This window comes from Gadus macrocephalus, chromosome 6 (genome assembly GCF_031168955.1).
Source record: "Gadus macrocephalus chromosome 6, ASM3116895v1".
Lineage (NCBI taxonomy): Eukaryota > Metazoa > Chordata > Actinopteri > Gadiformes > Gadidae > Gadus > Gadus macrocephalus.
Genome location: NC_082387.1, coordinates 7,007,810 through 7,026,195, shown reverse-complemented (window position 1 = coordinate 7,026,195; position 18,386 = coordinate 7,007,810). Strand labels below are relative to the sequence as shown.

The window sequence follows — 18,386 nt, the reverse complement described above, 5'->3', positions numbered from 1 at the left end:
CTGGGTTGAGCTTTTTCTCGCTTTAGCGGGCATCGGCACAGTAGCTATGCACCACCGGTAGGGTTCATTCTGAGCTCATACAATCGTGTACCAGTCGACCAGTGACGATTAACTTCTGCGCCAGAAAGAAAAGGCAGGAAACAATTCTGCTAGCAGGTAAACAAAGTTTATTGACGTTGTTGTTAGTATAAATGTATGAAAGTTGGCTACATATGTTACACGCATTAGAAACACGTTACAATAATACGGCAGGGACAGCAAGATATTAAAAAAAGAAGGCAAAGTTGAAACACAACGATATCCAGCTATGCTAAAGCTGTGGTGGCTAACCAGTGACCCACCGCTCTAACGTGTCAGACAGTGTTGCCAGATTGGGGCCAATTTTCAGACCAATCTGGCAACCCTGGCTGCAGCGCGCTGTAGCAAGTGTTGCAAGATTGGGCACGAAATCTGGCAACAACGCTGGCAGGACTGACATGACACGCTGAGCCGTGTCCAGATAGCGCACAACTACGTCTTACAAATAGGTACTATTGAGACGATCCTGTTTATTTTAGTTTCACTTTAGATATTTGATTAGAAATGTTAAAAGTTACGTGAAGGAACTATTGCGTGCATTTAGCAAGTTGTTTGTACACTTTCAGGTCTCACGCTTTTTGCAGGTAATGGGGGATATGAAGACCCCCGATTTTGACGACCTGCTGGCAGCGTTTGACATTCCCGACGTTGATGCCAAGGAAGCCATTCAGTCGAGTCCAGAAGAGAGCGAGGAGCAGGAGGGGAACTCGGGGAAAAGCAGAACAGACGACGGTAGTCCGTCTAGCTTTCCGTGTTCGCCAGCTTCCCAAAGCAACCCCCCAGTAGTCAGTGTAATAGTGAAGAATAGAGTCAGGCCTGAATCCTCTGGAGAACTTGATAACACCTTCACAAACGATGCCAAACCTTCGATTGATAGCACAGACAGTTTTTTTATTTGTGGATTAGACTCTAAACACGAGGGTGATACTCTTCCTGCTTCTCAGCTGAGCCAGAAAACACTCAGTGACCCTAGAAGTGGACCTCAGAAGTCCAATGGCTTTGAAGAATCAGGCATCAAGTCTAAGGAACAGGCTAACGGAGACCACTGGTCAAGTGATTCTGCATTGCCCTCTAGTGAAGAGAATAAGAGGGGACTAGCTCAAATAGAATCTCTTAGACATACAACCGACCTCATGAGCAAGCTGAACCCACTCCTCTACCCGCAGTCGTCAATCATCTCTGATTGCTCTGCCGTCCAACCTCCAGCTTCATCAGCTTCCACACACTTTCTTCCTTCAAACCAAAACCCACCGCCTCTTTTCAAACACAAACTACAACAGAAGCCGGGCTATCATCACAGTACACAAGCCTCCGGTCCTACCCAGGCCGAGAGTACAGGAGACAGGTTAAGGCACATCATTCAGTCCGATGAAGAGGATTCAGAGCCTGATTTAGGAAGCCCACTAATGATTCATGAAAGCCCAGAGCTGCTGATTACCTCTCCTCCAAAATATCCCCGGCGATCCGTATCCATGAAGCAGCGTTGCTCTCCTGAAAAAGAGTCTGGTAAACATCCAGGTGCTCCTCGTCTCTCCTCTTTGTTGACGTCTTTAAATACTGAACTTCATCCCAAGAAGCTGCCGTCCACGTCTCCTACTCCGCCCTTAGTCTCCCAGCAACCACAAGCACACATCTCCACTAACCAGAAGGGCTCCACCTTACAAGAGGAGGAATACCCTGAGCATGTGATAGATGACAGAGACTCTCCCGAGAGCCCACCGCCCGATCAAACGGGCTATGTGATCCCCAAGAGCAGCCCAAGCCCAGTTCAACCTGCCGCCTTCAGCCAAGGGACCTGTCTGGACAAAGTGGAGCACATGGACAGTGATTTAAGTCAGGACAGCCGAACAGGAGGCGTCAATAAAGCTGATGTGGATAAAATGGAGGTTGAATATGAAGGGAAAATGGATAAGGAGAGTCTGACAGCAGACTCATCCACTGCAGCTCTTGTGTCGACCACTACCGCAGTCACAGGCAGAATGTCATCTCCTTCCCGCCCGCTTAAAGTCAAAATCAAGATGGTGAAAACACCTACGGGCGCCATCACGAGGACTGTGACCCGACCAGCGGGGAAAGGCAGAGCCTCTTCTAAGGCGGCAGCGGTCTCCACCCCACCACCACCGCCACTCCCACCACCGGCCCCTCTCACCAGCAAGCCCAAGACCGACGCAGCCCAACAGTTTCTGAAAAAAACAGCAAAGGGTGGCGAACTCCCTGCCGCAGCGTCGGCGCTCCAGGACGCCAGTACGGCCATGTTGGTGGCCGCCAGCAAGGTGAAGAGCAGCAAAGGTTCTGCAGACACCAAAGCAAAGGTCTCCGCGGCGGCCGTCAGCATCACTAAGTCGGCAGCGCTGCCCACCATCTCCTCCTCCCCAAGGTTCAGGTCAGCGGGCGCCGACCTGCGCAGCCTCGGCCATAAGACGCTGACCAGTGGGCTGGCGGTGTCCTCGCCCGCCGCGCTCCAGCCCCCCCAGGGGAGCAGCAGGCCCGCCTCCATCGTGAACAACACGGGGGCCATCATCTCCAAGAGCCAGTCCAACCTGGTGGAGGCTTTCAACAAGATCCTCAACAGCAAGAACCTGCTGCCCAGCTACAAGCCAGACCTCAGCTCTCCCCCTCCCGCCGAGTGGGGCCTGCCCCTGCCTGCACAGGTAACAACACCCCCCAGTGGCTTCCATGTCCTTTATGTGGATTAAAGACCATGCAAGTTAATTTGGAAGTCAGTCAAATTCTGATTATACACCAAGATCCTAGGGGTTACCTTCTTAAAGTTCAATCACAAAATAAAGTATTATTAGACTGTTGATTTCTGATTGTTTTCATTTAATTTTTTGTTGATTAATACTTAATTAATTAATTATTTATATTTATTTATAAGACCAGATACAAATTTTTGACTTATTTGAACTGGAAAGTGATCGAAAATTAGACTGGTCCTACCAGACTCTCGTACTTCATTTAATTTGCACAGAGAGTCTGGCCACTCTCTATTGACAAACGTTAACTCACTTGAGGGCCGGTGTCTGTTGGAGTTTAAAACTATACGATCTGCCCAGTGCCACTCTGAATGTGCCATAACCAATCGCTAACGTTTGACTGCAACTGAAACTAGAGCACGACCTCAACGTCATTGTTCTCAGCCCCTCCCTCTGTTCGCTGATTGGACCGGCAAAATTTGGCCGGAGAAAGCCTCAAACCGCAAACCCAGACGTAGTAAGGGAATTGAAAATTGAGCGGAAGTACGTAGGCGGGCGGAGCCAGGCTAATAGAAAATCGTGCTGGGATTGGGATTCGGTTTAATTTGTGTTTAGAACATGACTGAAAGTTATGAATATGAATCAAAGTGTGCCGCCGCCTATGTCACTGTATCCAACTTGGAGAGCTCTCCCCCTGCCACAGGGCTACCGCTGCCTGGAGTGTGGCGATGCCTTCGCCCTGGAGCGCAGCCTGTCCCGGCACTACGACCGCCGCTCGCTGCGTATCGAGGTGACCTGCAACCACTGCGCCAAGCGGCTGGCTTTCTTCAACAAGTGCAGCCTGCTGCTGCACGCCCGCGAGCACAAGGAGCGCGGGCTGGTCATGCAGTGCTCCCACCTGATCATGAAGCCCGTCACCGTGGAGCAGATGATCGGACAGCAGGAGCCTGCAGCCGTTGGTCAGTGATACCCACCCCCTTGGATACTGGGATCATATAGTAGTAGGAGTAGTAGGGGTGGGACGAAATATCGATACGCCGATATATCGTCGCCCTTCTTCGTGCGATGCGAGAATCGATTCACTGGCGCAAAATATTGCTATAATATTATTTTCTTTTAAGAATTTATTTCGCATTTTTATGACAGGGTTAGACAGGAAATAAACAGCAACACGTTTGTTTGTCTAACACTATATCAATTATTGCACAATCGCTGTAACGCCATATTATCTGTATCGCGAGCCATGTATCACGTACAACATCGTATCGTGAGGTACCCTGTGATTCCCACCCCTATAGAGTAGGGCGAGAATATATACGTGATATGGCCAATGTGAAATCGGGCTGCTTTGTTCTCCCCAACTCTTCCTCAGTGACTTCCTCCGCCGGACCATCGTCTTCCTCCACCCCCAGTGTGAGCACCTCGGCCCCCGCTGTACAGCCACAGCAGGCCCCCCCCGGCAGGAAGGTGGTGGCCGAAGCGGTGCAGTACACCGGCAACAAGTGCCCCGAGTGTCTGCTTCAGTTCAGCAGCAAAGAAGAGGTGGCCGCTCACTTCCAGGAGCTCAACCCAGCGTACAGCAGCGTGAGTCCGCTCTCCTAACGCCGTACGGTCGGTATCCCACCTCACGTGACCACGCTGCTAACCTGCCCTCTCCACACCCCTCCAGCCGTGCAAGGAGTGCTCTCCCCCCATCCTGCTCTCCAACGGCTGCAGCGCCAGCGCTCACCAGCGCATCCACAAGGCCCTCCCCCCCCACGTCTGCCCCGAGTGCGGCGGCACGGCGGCCAGCCAGGCGGCCTTCCAGACCCACCTGGAGGAGGCCTGCCTGCACTTCACCCGACGCATCGGATACCGGTGAGCGCCGCTGGTCCGCAGAGGCCACGGGTAAACATAGACCTGGGGTGTTTCAGGTGAGCTGATGTTCTTCCGTGTCCTTCACCTCCGCAGGTGTTCCAGCTGCCAGGTGGTGTTCGGAGGTCTGATCTCGGTCAAGTCTCACATCCAGATGGCTCACTGTGACATGTTCCATAAGTGCCCCAGCTGCCCGATGGCCTTCAAGTCTTCCCCCAGCATCCAGAACCACATCACGGCCCAGCACCCCACCCTCACCGGGGGCCAGCCCAAGTACCTACGCACGCACGCACGCACGCACGCACATGCTTGGCTAGCCTTTGTGACTCCTGTCAACGGTGTTCTGAACTGGGAGATCTTCTTTTCTCTCCTCCGCAGGTTGATCTATAAGTGTGTGATGTGTGACACAGTGTTTACCCAGAAGTCCCTGCTCTACGTGCACTTTGACACCCACCTGGCCAACCAGACGGTGCACGTGTTTAAGTGCCCCGAGTGCCCCAAGCTGTACTCCCAGAGGACCTCGCTGGTGGACCACATCGCGGTAACGTCCATCTTGGATACCGTTTTTATTCCTTTAGTATTTACAGAAATTATGTACAATTCCAATTTTATTCAAGGATGCTTTTTGAGTGGGTCCAAATCCAAAAGCACACTTACACGTGACAAAGTATCACCTCTCACCTCATGAGTGGCCCTTCCCCTCAACCTCCCCCTCCCCTACCTCAAACTCCATCCTCCAGGCTTCCCATAAGACGGTCCCAGCCAAGGCAGAGCCTCCCCCGGCCCTGGCCCCCGCCTCCCAGCCCCGGGCCTCTTTGAAGACGGAGAGCTCGGACGGGGAGGACTGGAGGGACGGGGAGGACGAGGATGAGGCTGTGAGCGGCGAGCGGCCCCGGGGCCCCGCGGCGTGGAGCTGCCTGCCCTGCCAGACGCACTACGCAGACCGGGAGCTCTACCTCGCCCACATGGCCAAGCAGCACGGCAAGGTCAGCTCTCGCCCTAAAGCCTCCCCACTACATACTGTCTGACTTCTTTCTCAGATATACCGTCACCAATGCTGGCGTTATTAGATTTCTGGTGATGTTTCCCCTGGTAAGGGCCCTGATAGGGCTGCTGGTCAGCTGGGGCTACTCCGGGACGGGGCCCTTCGAGAGGGGTACCAAACCTGGTGGTATTTAATTGAGGACTACAAAGCTAACCAGATGTATTTGTGTGTTGTTGACACTGAAGAAGTTTCCCTGTACCAAGTGTGAGGGTACCTTCACCACCACCTCTAGCCTGCGGCGCCACATCAGGGTCAAGCACAAGGGCATGAACCGCGGCTTCCACTGCAAGTGAGTAGCCCACACACGCCGGGCCTTGTGGGTCGCTGCTCACCAGGATCACAGAACAAACTGGAGGCTGGGGGACGGAGCCGTTTGTTCTGTGATCCTGGAGAGTCCCTCCCACTCCTTCCTAGAACTCTCAGTCCAGAACCGGACCATTGCTGTGTCTGAAATCGCGCACTTCTATACTTGCACTTACTTTTTTGAGTGGACTTTGCGCATAAATTGAGATTGTGCCAAAACGCAGTGCACTGGAAGTACCTCGGCGGTGCACTCAAAACTATCTAAAACTTGAGTGTGCACCGATGGACACTTTCCACCCTCAACGGCCGCCATCTTGTCTACGTAGCGGAGGGGGCGGGAATTTCAAATCTGAAAATGGAGGACATTGTAACAGTTGAAAAAAAAAAATCGAACCATACAGCGCTAAAATAAATACAGAAAAAAACGATAGAAATTGATTGATGGTAATTGAAATTGGTAGCTATTAAAATGATGGGCGAATTATGGATGAAGCAGAAAAAAAAATACCACAGAAGAAGAACCGTCAAACTGCAAACTCATTTCCGGTAGGTGCGTGAAGGCTGTTTTGACAGTGCACTGTAGAAATGAGAGCACTGCGCCTTTAAGTAAGTGTGCTTTAGGGATAATGAAGTGCACTCAATGTAAGTGCACTTACGTAAGTGCGCGATTTCAGACACGGCACATGTTTATCTCTGTGTTGTACTCGAGCTGACACAGGGTCACTGTATGACAATTGGTCATTAAGTGGACATTTGTAGAAATTTGAATGTTTTTTGTTTTTTTTTGTAGATAAAGTCCTTACAGAACGAGGCTTTTGGTGACCATTGTGTGCAGTGATCTTGTGAGGTCCTTTGCGCTTGGAGCGAAGGGCACATGTTTTGCATTCTTCTTCTTATTTACATTAGTGGCATGCTTCTGAGATGTGTGCGTGTGTGTGTGTAGGCTCTGTACCAAAGGTCAGAAGACCTTCAACAGCAGGGTGATGCTGGAGAGACACATTCAGCTGAGACACGGCTCCGCTGCAGTCAGCCAGGACTCCTCACTGGTACCACATCCTCTATCACTATCATGAGCTCCCTGAGGTGTGAGGCTGTGCATAACGTGCCACTAATCCTCCTGTCCTGCGGCTAAAGGGAGCCAGCGGATTGGACGACAGCTCCTCGGAGCAGGACGGTGGCTCCGGGGGTGTCCCGGGCCGGAGGATCCTCCGGAGGGCCGAGCCAGAAGAGGCGTCTGCGGGCGGAACGAGCCCGGCAAAGAGGACCCGGCTCTCCGCGGCAGCTGCGCCCACCCCCCCCGCCCTCCCCGAGTCCGGCTTCCGCTGCGCCCCCTGCGGGTTCACCACGGAGGACCAGGGGGTCTTCCTCGAGCACATCCCCCAGCACCGCACCGAGGGGCCCGCCGGCGGGGGCCAGCAGTGCCTGCACTGCGGAGCCTGCTTCACGTCGGCGTCCTCCCTGTCGCGCCACCGCTTTATCACCCACAAGGTCCGGGACGCCCCGGCGGACCTCCACCAGGGGCCCGGGGACCGGCTGGCCCCGGCAGCCTCCCCCGGGCCCAGCGGGAGCCACGAGGACCTCATGCTGCCGCCGTCGCCCGCCTCCCAGGGGGCCGCGGCGCCGGGGAGGGACGGGGAGGGCAGGCTGCCCTGCAGGGTGTGTGGGAAGAGCTTCGACAGAGCAAGCGACCTGAACACGCACTTCAGAACGCACGGGATGGCCTTCATCAACGCCAAGAACGCCGCGGAGAAAAGTTAAACGAGTCATGGCAGAAGAGTGAGGCTGCAGGTTTAGAAGTGCGTTGGATGAAGCGAGGGAATGCAAAGTGCCTTTCATATGTCCTGGTCCTCGTGTCGGGGGTACGCCCTGTGTACTCAATGCTACTGCGATTTTATTCGAGAAACAAAAGTGATCATGATTGTAATTTCCACTCAGGATCTCCCAGCGAGCCACTCTGAAGTTTGATGAATAGATTTTGTACTCCAGATTGTTCTTTATTTCTGTCTTCACAGGCGACCACAATGTGATGACAGCAGTGTAATGTGACATCAATCTTAGTTTCTCTACTCATGAGGATTTTCTAAAAGTACTTTTTGTTTTTAATTTCCGGGTTGTACATTATAGGCAATTGCTACCAATTTATTTAAAGACAGTAAGTAAACAATATTTAACAGAATGACAGTTTCTTTGGCATGTAAGGGGATGGAGGTGTGCGTGTTTGTTTAATGTGTCTGTTTTAATCGTGTGAATGTCTGCTGTGCTTTTTAAGTGTAGTTTAGGGATTTGTATTGTCCTATGAGAAACTTTAAACAAACTCGATGTATATTTTGTGATTCTTTGTATTCCTCCAACATGCCTTAAACTAGATGACCATGCATAACCTTGTATTTAAGCAGATTTTCATAGATAAATAATTTGGATGTACAATACACACTGGGGAATGTACTTTATTATGTTATATAGACAGAATTTTCTCTCTGTCACTTCTATTTAACTGCCTTGACAAAAAAATTGATTAAATGTTTTATTTGAACATGACATGTAGGTTGTCTTCCTGTAATTGTGTACATCATCATGGTGCACTGCTGACATCAAATTTAATCATCTGTATCCCTATTATGACCATCTTTAACCTACAGTTTTCATTTTCCACATTTCAAAGCATTATACGTTGACCAATCAATATTACCTTCCATTCAGTTACAATTGAATCCTAAATATATATTCTATATGTTGACAAATTATTTGTAAATATAGAGTATAAAGATCTATGGTCCTCTTCACAGTAGCAAGTGCTTAATAGTGCTACTCGTGAGTGAGAGCTGAGGTCTCCGGCTCTAAAGCAGCAGCAGTCCGAGGAAGAGGAAGAGGAAGGGCTTCATGAACGCTGCGATGCCCTCAATGGTCATGGACGGAGCACCTAGTAAGAGGTGCAATACAGTGGATTGAAAATAATATAAACAAAATTATTGTACAGCCGCTAGCGGATCAATGGCATTAATTTGGCATTGCTAACCTCAAAAACCACACTTTTGCTCCTTAGAACAGTATAATTTCATTGTTCATATTTGATACGTGACAAATAGACACCCAAACGGCCATTACGAAGTATAAATTACAATTGATGACCGCATTGCATTCTGGTCATTGTAGTCTTTGATAAACCACCATTACAGATTTGAGCTTATGCCATTAACTCGGAGGTCATTTGTATATGATCTCCCTACCTGATTGAGGGGGATCAGCGGTGTGAGGCTGAGGGGCTAACCCCTCCGCACGAGAGTCGGTCAGTGTCTCATCCAGGGCAGCCCGTTGCTCTGTGGTCAGAGCTTCTCTCTGGGCGGGAGTCACCATGAGGAGGTTTTCTGCACCCAGGGACCTCAGCTGAGTGAGGGTCAGGGCCTTTTGGAGGAGAGAGAGATTGGTCAATACGTCTGATTGACCTGAATCCAGCTCTTGAGTTTAGGACCAAGATGGAGCCGCTATTTAATAAGGTCCATTGGGGAAACAATCAACAGGGCGAATGAGTACAATAATATAGAAATGAAAGAAAGCAGTTTGAAGCTGAGAAGTGACTCACAGAGAACACCTCTACAGGAATGCGATGAATGCTGTCTTTGGATAGGTAGGCAAAGACAGGGGCCTCCAGAGACCTCATCTCGTCTGCGTTCAGGCCCACTAGGAGACAAATAGGAACATACATTTAAAACGTTTATTTAAGTTTCAACAACGATCTCTCACCCAGTATGCAAAAGTTGTGGTTAGGAGAAAAGGGGGGTTTAGGACGCCCCTTGAAACTGAATGCAGAGCAGGTTTCAGATTGTAGATTTACTAAAATGGACTAAATAGAAAAACACACAACGAACACAGAGCTCCATTGCAGCCACTGAATTAGGACGCATCCAATGGAAGAATACAAATTAACTTGTATCTCACCAACAATGTTGCCCACTGTGGAGACTTCTGCCTCAGTCCAATCTCTAGGCTCTCCAAGCAAAGTCACAGCCAGCTTCTTGAATTCCCTTATGACTGATAACGGACATTGCATGTCTCCCACTGAGGACACAGAGTCCCTTCATACCAGACACACACACACACACACACACACACACACACACACACACACACACACACACACACACACACACACACACACACACACACACACACACACACACACACACACACACACACACACTTCATGTAAGGTCATATGAATGCAACGACCAAGATGGATCGACAGTGTTGGCTGTGCTGTGTTCATAGCCCAACCTAAAGGCAGCCGGTTGGATCTTTCCTATGTCTTCAGGGCTGAGGCCACAGATGAACTGGTTGAGCGTTACTATATCAGCAGCTCCCAGCGTATCCGCTTTTAGATTGCTTCTAGTACTGAACCCCTTCCAGATAGCGACCCTCTGTGAGCAAAAACAGACATCATACTTAGTGTCAAACACACAATATAATTGTTCAATTGTGTTTGGCATACTCAAGAAATACTAAACAGAGGTTCACTTTGAGGTATATATCCTAAATCCCACATGGATATAGGCTACATATGCTGTATATCCATGTCTTTATACCCATGGCTATATACCCTATATCCATGCTATATATCCATGGATATATACCCTTATCTATGGTATATGTCCATGGCTGTACTCCCTATATCCATGGCTATATATCGATGGCTTTATACCCTATATCCACACTACATATCCATGGCTATATACCCTATATCCACGCTATATATCCATGGCTGTATACCCTATATCCACACTATATATCCATGGATATATACACTATATCCATGCCATATATCCATGGCTATATACCCTATATCAACACTATATATCCATGGATTTGTACCCTATATCCACGCTATATATCCATGATTATATACCCTAATCTATGGCATATATATCTCATTTTCTAGGTCATCATCCACATCTTAGAGGGTATTTCTCATTGTTCATGTGATGCACCTGCGCTTGCAGCCAGCGGCAGTCTGAGAGTTCCTCCAGAGTCTCCAGGGCCAGGGGAAGGTCCTCCAGCTCTGCGCCAGAGAAGCCCTGGCTCACACACCCCAGTTGGATCAAAACACTCTCATTTAGACTGCCCACCGGGCCAAATGCCTGGAAGAAATGAAGCCATACGGTGAGTGAATTTGGGGATGCATAGTCTCATGGTTAAGGCGTTTGACTCTAGGATGTAGACTTTAAGCATTTTTGAGATGCCCTAACCCCTACCTGATCCTAAATGACACGTTGCTACAATTCCCTGTAGGCTGCTGTATTAAAGTGTCTGCTAAATGACTAAAGTAATATTAACTAAACTGAAATTCTTGCTGTTATTTTGCCACATTAGAAACCAGTTGCAGTTAGTAACTGCATGATTAGGAAGATCAGCTGATCAAGGGCCAGTGCTTTCCTCCTCACCTCCACAGCTTTTCCTTTAAGTACAACCAGCTGATCTGAACTGTAATCAGTGATGGAGCGCAATGTTTCTGTTGTTGCCATGAATGTCTCTGTTGACATGCCCTGCAGCTGTTGGGGGGTCCAGAGGTTATTGTCCTCTGCCAGCTCCTCAATCAGCTGCACAGTGGGTTCAGCCACGGTGGCGACGTCTGCAGAACATAACGACAGGGGTGTAAAGATACATGCATCCAATGGCTGTTTGTTCTAAAAAACGTCTCATCATGACTTGGCTCTAATTGAATATCAATGATGGATACATGAAAACCAGACAACCAAATGATCAAGGTTAAGATTTATAATCATTTGAAGGGCCAGTGAACCCAAAATCATTGTTTTTGTCTTAAACGTGATCAATTTTCTGATATGATCGTCAACATAGTAATCTACGCCATTTGATCACTGCTACTGAAATAAGTCCCCAATTTAGATAAAAACGGGGTAAATCCTATATTTTTGCCATTCTCTTAAAACACTGTGTGGAAGACATTCTACTCTGCTGGCGAGCCAGGTGGCATTCTTGTTGGGATGTCTCAATGCCTTTTCTGAGGCCCTTTGACGTGACGACCAAGGGGCACCAGCGGTGCAGTTTGTGTGGACGTGTGGAACTGTGCCTAGGCAGCGGTTGACTATGTAAGACGTCCGAGAGAAGAGTTGACCTTTTCAGACATTTATGGTACATGTGTGTGGATAGTGAAGCTCCATCTGAGCAGTCATTTATTTAATACCCGCTTCCGAGAGTTAGGCTTCCCAGACACATATGGTATAATGTACGGTGTGTAGCGCATTCCACATACGACTCATGCTCATTCAAACGCTCATACTTAACGACGGTACAAACAATGTTGGTGTGGGTCGTAACATGGGGATAACACACACCCCTCCTACCTAGGACTTTCAGCCCAAAACACATCTCATAGCATTTGAAAATCAGCAGAAACAGTGGCTTCACTGGGAAGACACTCTTTAAGGTTGTACTCCTTTCATCGTTGTCTTTAATAGGCCCCATTAGTGATCATAGTGATTGCACCAAAATCGCAGTGATCCATCAAACAGCTGTTCAATGACAGCTTGCCGACCTGCTCCTCTCCTCCTGCGGGCCCCTCCAGGCCGGGTCTTGATAGAGAAGAGGAGCCTCCTCAGGGCTTTGAGGCCGGCGCTCAGGTCGCTAGAGATGTCATTCATCCTGCTGTCCTTCAGGTCAGATAGAACTGCCTCCTGCCATGGCTTGGGGGTAGATCAGGTGATGCTTATGAATGTTGAATCTTTTTTGAATAGTAGTAGTAGTAGTAGTAGTAGTAGTATTAGTAGTAGTAGTAGTAGTAGTAGTAGCAGTAGTAGTAGTAGTAGTAGTTTGGAAACCCATAGACACTAGACAACTATTGAATAGGAAAGTTTAAAATGTTCTGCTGGTATAAGATATTAACGAGAGAGAGCAGATCACAGACTTGATGTTGACGCACACCTTGAAGACGGAACTCGAAAGATTTTTGATTTCTGACTCATCCAACAGGAGAAGAGGACCGAAGGACTCCATTGTCTCTTGGGACCAATCAGATACATTTCTGCAGAACATTAGAATAAAACACATCAGATTCAGTCTCTCCCCATGCAGTCTTTCAATGTTCTGTTATGCTGCATGAAACCTAAACCGGTCTTGATGAGAGTCACTCCTACCCATAAGTCTGCTTGAGCAGGCGGAGTAGGGCCATGTGGTGTCGGCGAGGGATGTGGGGGCAGGCAGCCATGGCCTGCAGGCTGGAGTTGAGGGCCTCTTGGCTGAAGAGCCGGAGATGGGCTGGGGAGAGCTCGCACACCAGCTGTCCAAGATCCAGGATCTCTTCACTTGATACCTCAGCCATGCTGCGGCCCTGGATAAAACACAAGGTACGCTCCACACATGCTCTACAGAAAAAAAATGCATTGTGTTTCAGTGCTACCATAGAGAAAGGATCAGTGTTTACATTGGCCAGGCAGAGAAGTGACCGGTTGGTGAGCGCCGGGCGAGACAGGGACCCGGGAGCCAGGGAGCTCAGGTTGGCGCTACTCATCTTGGTCAGGAAGGTGGCGCACACAGAGTCTGGAAGGCTCCGGATCTTCCTGGCTCTGTCAGATTGGAGCGAGTGTCAGTCAAGCCGTACAGGCGTGAGAGAGGCAGGGGAGGGAGGGAGAGAGAAATAGAGAGAGAGAGGGGGGAGAGAGAGGGAGAGAGAGAGAGAGAGAGAGAGAGAGAGAGAGAGAGAGAGAGAGAGAGAGAGAGAGAGAGAGAGAGAGAGAGAGGTGCACAGGAGACAGAAAGAGAGGTGAGGATGAGGGGTGGTGGCGCTGGTGTAAGGGAGGAGTTGGGGGAGGGTGACTAGGTTTGGATGGAGGGCAGTGGTTCAACCACCAGGACACACGTTGCTGTACAGTGTGAAACGGGTCTCTGGGCAGTCAGGGCAGAAGAATGGGAGGGACTCACGCCAGGTGGATCAGCATTTGAGTAGGGATGACTTCCAGTTCTTGGTCTGTGACGTTCAGGAAATATCTGCGTCTCTCGCTCTCATATGCGGCAAATAATTTCCGGGCAGCACAGGTGACCTAAAATATTGAATAAATAAAAATAAAAATACTAAAATGTATGCAAACATGCCTGTGTGTGTGTGTGTGTGTGTGTGTGTGTGTGTGTGTGTGTGTGTGTGTGTGTGTGTGTGTGTGTGTGTGTGTGTGTGTGTGTGTGTGTGTGTAGACATGAGGATGTCTGTGGGTACCTGGTCTTTTGAGAGCAACTGTGGAGTCTCGGTTAAGGCGTCAACCATTTCTAAAGAGTCCTTCTCAGCAACTCTCTCCATCATCCTACAGGTCATGCCCAGAATGGCTTGCTGCAGTCGCCTGTCTCAGCCAATCAGCAATCAAGCATGCAAAACAAACACACAGGGGTTTTAAGACGATTACGCCAATGTCAAATTGCTCTTCTTTTCAATATATTTGAGCAATTTATTGCAGCAATCATGTTGTAATCAATGTGTCTGACCTTATAACTTTGGGCTTGATGTTTTTCTTCATTAGCTTTTTGAGCAGGAATATAGCCTTAGAAGAAAGAAAAAAAAACATGAATTCAGCTCTCGGCACCATTTCATAAACCAGCAGGCTATTTAGGCTATTTTAGAGCTGCTTGCTCCACTCAAATACAAAGACCTTCTATGAACTCAAATGTTTCTTAAGAATAAAACATGCCCATCCACCAGTCAATCTAGCCAGGGAATTGTTCCAGAGCAGCGGGGTGGTACCTGAGCTCGGGTCCACTGCTTGCCCTCCACCTGGTCCAGAGAGGTGAGGTTGGCCCTCTTCAGGTCGTTCAGGGACAGGGTGGAGCGGAGGAGGGCTGGCAGCTTCATGATCAGCTCGGAGGCTTGCACGTTTTTGCGGAGCTATGGGTGAAAACATGGACGATTTGGACGGTGACCTTTACAACATCTCTCGCTTAAGTGTACTTCTAAATGTATTTTTTTTGTATATTATATTTTTATTTGATATTATTCGCTCTCTTGTGTTTAATTGTGAATCATCTCGAAAAATCATCATCAAATAGTTGATCATGAGTGAGTCACAATTCAACAAACAGATGTATTATTAAATGAGTTCCATGCTTTACTAACCCCCTCCATCAGGGCCTCCTTCTGCCCCTTGGTCATCATCTGGGTGACGTCCTCCAGACTGCCGTTACCCAGCATCTCCTTGGCATTCATCTTCCTCAGGATCCTCAGTGGGACTCCTTTCACAGCGCCGCCCACTGACACCAGATCTTCAGCGCTCACATTCTGATACCGCACACCGGGAGGATCCATGAAAAGCAGAAAGGAAACACGCAAACATGAAGAGACACCAAAAGACACGTGAGGAAGAGGATATGGGGATGTTTGGTTGCCACAGACCCACTCACCTCCCCCTTCTTCAGCAGACTCTTGACCAGCTTCCGGGCCAGGCCCAACCTCATCTTCACTTTGCGGCCCACTCCTTTGAGGGTCATTTTGAGCTCCTCCGCGGTGTACGAGGAGAGCTGTTGGGCGGAGAGCTTGGACATACCAGAGCCCAGGATAAACAGCAGGTCTGGGAGGCTGGGGAGCTGCCCCGACGCCATCAGCTTCTTAACCAGTAGCTTCTTCAGCTAAAGGGAGGGAGGAAGAGGAATTAAACAGTGGGGAGACTTAATGTTGATAAAGACACAGTGCTGGGCGGAAGGACCTGAATAACAACAACCACCACCAAAACCACAACCACTGCCATAAGAACCAAACAAAGGATCAGGATAAGTGGGCGGTACCTTTTTGGCTCCAAAGTTGTCACACTCGTTGAGCTGTGCGAGGAGGCGGGACTTAAGGGTCATGTTCACTGGTGGGTCGTCCTTATAGTAACAGGCTAACATACCGAATCTGAAGGGGTCAAACCAATCAGCCATCAGTTTAGTTTGACATGGTAAAGACACAGGAAGAACGTTCTACTGGTTAAGGAATCAGGCGTTGAGGTGAAAATGCCAGTTCAGCCATTCTTTCAAATGGAGGCAGTACGTTTAGGCTATGCGGCTATGTTGCAAAGAAAGACAACAATTGAAACAATTCATCATGGTTATTGAGCTCTATTTGAGTTGTTAGGTAACGTTTGCATTATGAATGTGATCCATATATATCTCCCCTCTGATCATTTGTATTCCCAGGAACAGAACAAATAGTGCAAGATAAAAGGTTTTCTTTTGAGACAATCACCCAAACATAAATCAGTATCCAGCCCCATTGTCCGATCACCAGGTGGCTGTGGATCTTGAGAGTAGAGCAGGTCCCTGGCCAACGGATGCAAATACAGCTGCAGCCCCCCAGTCTACGGGGCTTACTAGGTCACCCAGCCCTCTGAGTGGTGCTGCTGCTCTGCCCTCCCTCTCTGCTCCCTCCTTTCCTACCTTTATCTGTCTGGCAGCTACACAAACCACATGTATGGACACACACACAATGCTATTGCCATGCGTGATTAAACAACATTACCCTAAAGCCTCATCTTCTCCTGTTGCACTACATGTGAGCAGAATGGCAATAATGGCTTAGAGAAAACATCAGTTGTCCATCCTTCATTCTCATGGTTTGAATCCTGTTTGATGGGGTGGCCCTTACTATGGAATAAGGAATGATCGGCCGAGGGGAAATGAAGAGAAGATAATGTCGTCCAATACAAATACGTTGAGTGCTGATCCAGTCAGGAACGTCTGCTCCTTAGCTCCCTGGGGCGAGGCTCCTGGCTTGTCATCTTATACGGACCTTCCCCCCGTTAAATACCTTTTACCCCCTGGGCCAGGTAAGATCTTTTATGACCCCCTGCTCCATTCCAGTTCAGCTCTGCGTGCTTGGGCCCTGTCTGTGGTATCGTGAGAGCGGAGTCCTGGCTCACTGGCTGATGAATCCAAACTCAGTGGCAGCTGTCTTGAGCACCCAGTAGTGCTGCATCTTCAAACTCCTTTTTGTTTTTGCAGAAGGCCTAATATTAGAGTATACTGTTTAGCAGCCTTGAACAAATGCTAGTAATGTCCCTGCAGGAAAGGTTGCCACACTCCACCCTGCACCTCCATTACATAGAGACACAAATTACAAAGGATCTCCCTCTCCCCATTCAACTTCACACCTCCTCCCCCCCCAGCCTACCCTCAACCCTGCAGGCTCGGCCTGCCCCTCTTGCTCACCCATTGCTCCACCTGTTACGTCTTGTATCCACTGTTTTTTCTAAAGCTTTATTGAGTTGATATAAGTATAATATTTGTGTAATAAAAAATTGTAGAATGTCTGTAGAATGTACCTGTGGTTCTACCTACTAACGTAAAGCAACACCAATAAATAGAACATAAATAATAATATCATCAAACCCCTCTCATTGGTCCACACACTGGACCAAATGGGTTTTAGAGGAGGGGTTAAGACCTTTAGCCAGCATCCAAGGTTATACTTTTGATTATTTGAATGATACCTGGTGGCCTTTAGTGTGATGTGCAAATGTTCCCTAACAAGCGTCCGATGGGGATTATTCACCATGGCAACTGGTGCCTCAAGGTATGGAATGCAAATGTTCCCTTGCGAGCACCGAGCAGGGAGCAGGCCCCAAAGGGCATATTCCAGTCCGCGTAACACCTGATAAACTCCTGGATACATCCAATTACCTGCGGACTATCCGGGAGTATCAAGGAGTACTCCAGTCAATAGAAACCTATTTTCACGCAGTGTGGGCCTCAGTAAGAACAGTAAGGTCACAACACCACATTACACAAATGCTGTCGCGACCCATGGCTAAAGCACCTGTGCCCGAGTGAGACCCAGTCCCTTTCAAATTCTAAACTGAATGGAAACCTGCCCAGGTGCAGCTTGAACCAGTCTGAATGTACCCTATCATACAATGAGACACCAATTCAAAAGAAGCCTGGTCCTGCTTTCGCTGGGTCCAGTTGCTCTGACCCTTCTTCACATGCACCGTGTTAATCAGTGGAGGATGGGTAGAATTCCCGCCTAGGAATTAGAATGAGCAAACACACCTCTCCAGCTGCTGTGAAAGCATCTCCTGGCCGTTGGTGCACTTCTTGATCCTGTCCAGGAATCGCCTAGCCAGGGCTGGGCTCATCCCGGCCACGCCCTGGAACGAGCTGCTGAAGTTCTCAGACCGGAAGAACTCACACAGCTGGAACCGGAGGGAGGACAGGAAACGATATAATTGAGATATGTAATACACACACACACACACACACACACACACACACACACACACACACACACACACACACACACACACACACACACACACACACACACACAGACAGATCGACAGACAGACAGACAGACAGACAGACAGACAGACAGACAGACAGACAGACAGACAGAGACACACACACACACACACACACCTGGTCGTCGTCGGCAGCGTCAAAACACA

At 48.9% G+C, this 18,386-nt stretch overlaps 2 protein-coding genes across 6 annotated transcripts in view; one reads left to right on the top strand and one right to left on the bottom strand.

Moving 5' to 3' along the window:
- Positions 1–47: 47 nt before the first annotated feature.
- znf687a (zinc finger protein 687a) lies at positions 48–8,514 on the top strand. 3 transcript variants are annotated; one of them, XM_060053753.1, is made up of 11 exons: positions 48–156; positions 645–2,729; positions 3,478–3,733; positions 4,147–4,358; positions 4,444–4,631; positions 4,725–4,901; positions 5,007–5,169; positions 5,369–5,614; positions 5,859–5,962; positions 6,920–7,022; positions 7,111–8,514. In XM_060053753.1, the coding sequence occupies exons 2-11, from the start codon at positions 666–668 to the stop codon at positions 7,732–7,734; spliced, it is 4,137 nt and encodes a 1,378-aa protein (XP_059909736.1). In that variant the 5' UTR covers positions 48–156; positions 645–665; the 3' UTR covers positions 7,735–8,514. The 3 variants fall into 3 exon arrangements, with proteins under 3 accessions (XP_059909736.1, XP_059909734.1, XP_059909735.1); XM_060053751.1 differs by having other exon boundaries at positions 4,725–5,169; XM_060053752.1 differs by lacking the exon at positions 48–156 and adding an exon at positions 201–527 and having other exon boundaries at positions 4,725–5,169.
- The window catches only part of otoa (otoancorin), a 17,283-nt gene continuing 7,384 nt past the window's right edge, over positions 8,488–18,386 (bottom strand). For all 3 annotated transcript variants that reach the window (XM_060053754.1, XM_060053756.1, XM_060053755.1), the window contains exons 11-29: positions 17,992–18,134; positions 15,751–15,859; positions 15,370–15,594; positions 15,086–15,247; positions 14,717–14,857; positions 14,461–14,516; positions 14,198–14,318; positions 13,909–14,027; positions 13,412–13,553; positions 13,125–13,318; positions 12,913–13,012; positions 12,527–12,674; positions 11,412–11,599; positions 10,959–11,108; positions 10,249–10,391; positions 9,913–10,049; positions 9,557–9,654; positions 9,204–9,378; positions 8,488–8,896 (exon numbers count right to left, since the gene is read on the bottom strand). In XM_060053754.1, coding sequence (XP_059909737.1) covers positions 8,814–8,896; positions 9,204–9,378; positions 9,557–9,654; positions 9,913–10,049; positions 10,249–10,391; positions 10,959–11,108; positions 11,412–11,599; positions 12,527–12,674; positions 12,913–13,012; positions 13,125–13,318; positions 13,412–13,553; positions 13,909–14,027; positions 14,198–14,318; positions 14,461–14,516; positions 14,717–14,857; positions 15,086–15,247; positions 15,370–15,594; positions 15,751–15,859; positions 17,992–18,134 — 2,634 coding nt within the window. In that variant the 3' untranslated portion in view covers positions 8,488–8,813. The remainder of the gene's footprint in view (positions 8,897–9,203; positions 9,379–9,556; positions 9,655–9,912; positions 10,050–10,248; positions 10,392–10,958; positions 11,109–11,411; positions 11,600–12,526; positions 12,675–12,912; positions 13,013–13,124; positions 13,319–13,411; positions 13,554–13,908; positions 14,028–14,197; positions 14,319–14,460; positions 14,517–14,716; positions 14,858–15,085; positions 15,248–15,369; positions 15,595–15,750; positions 15,860–17,991; positions 18,135–18,386) is intronic.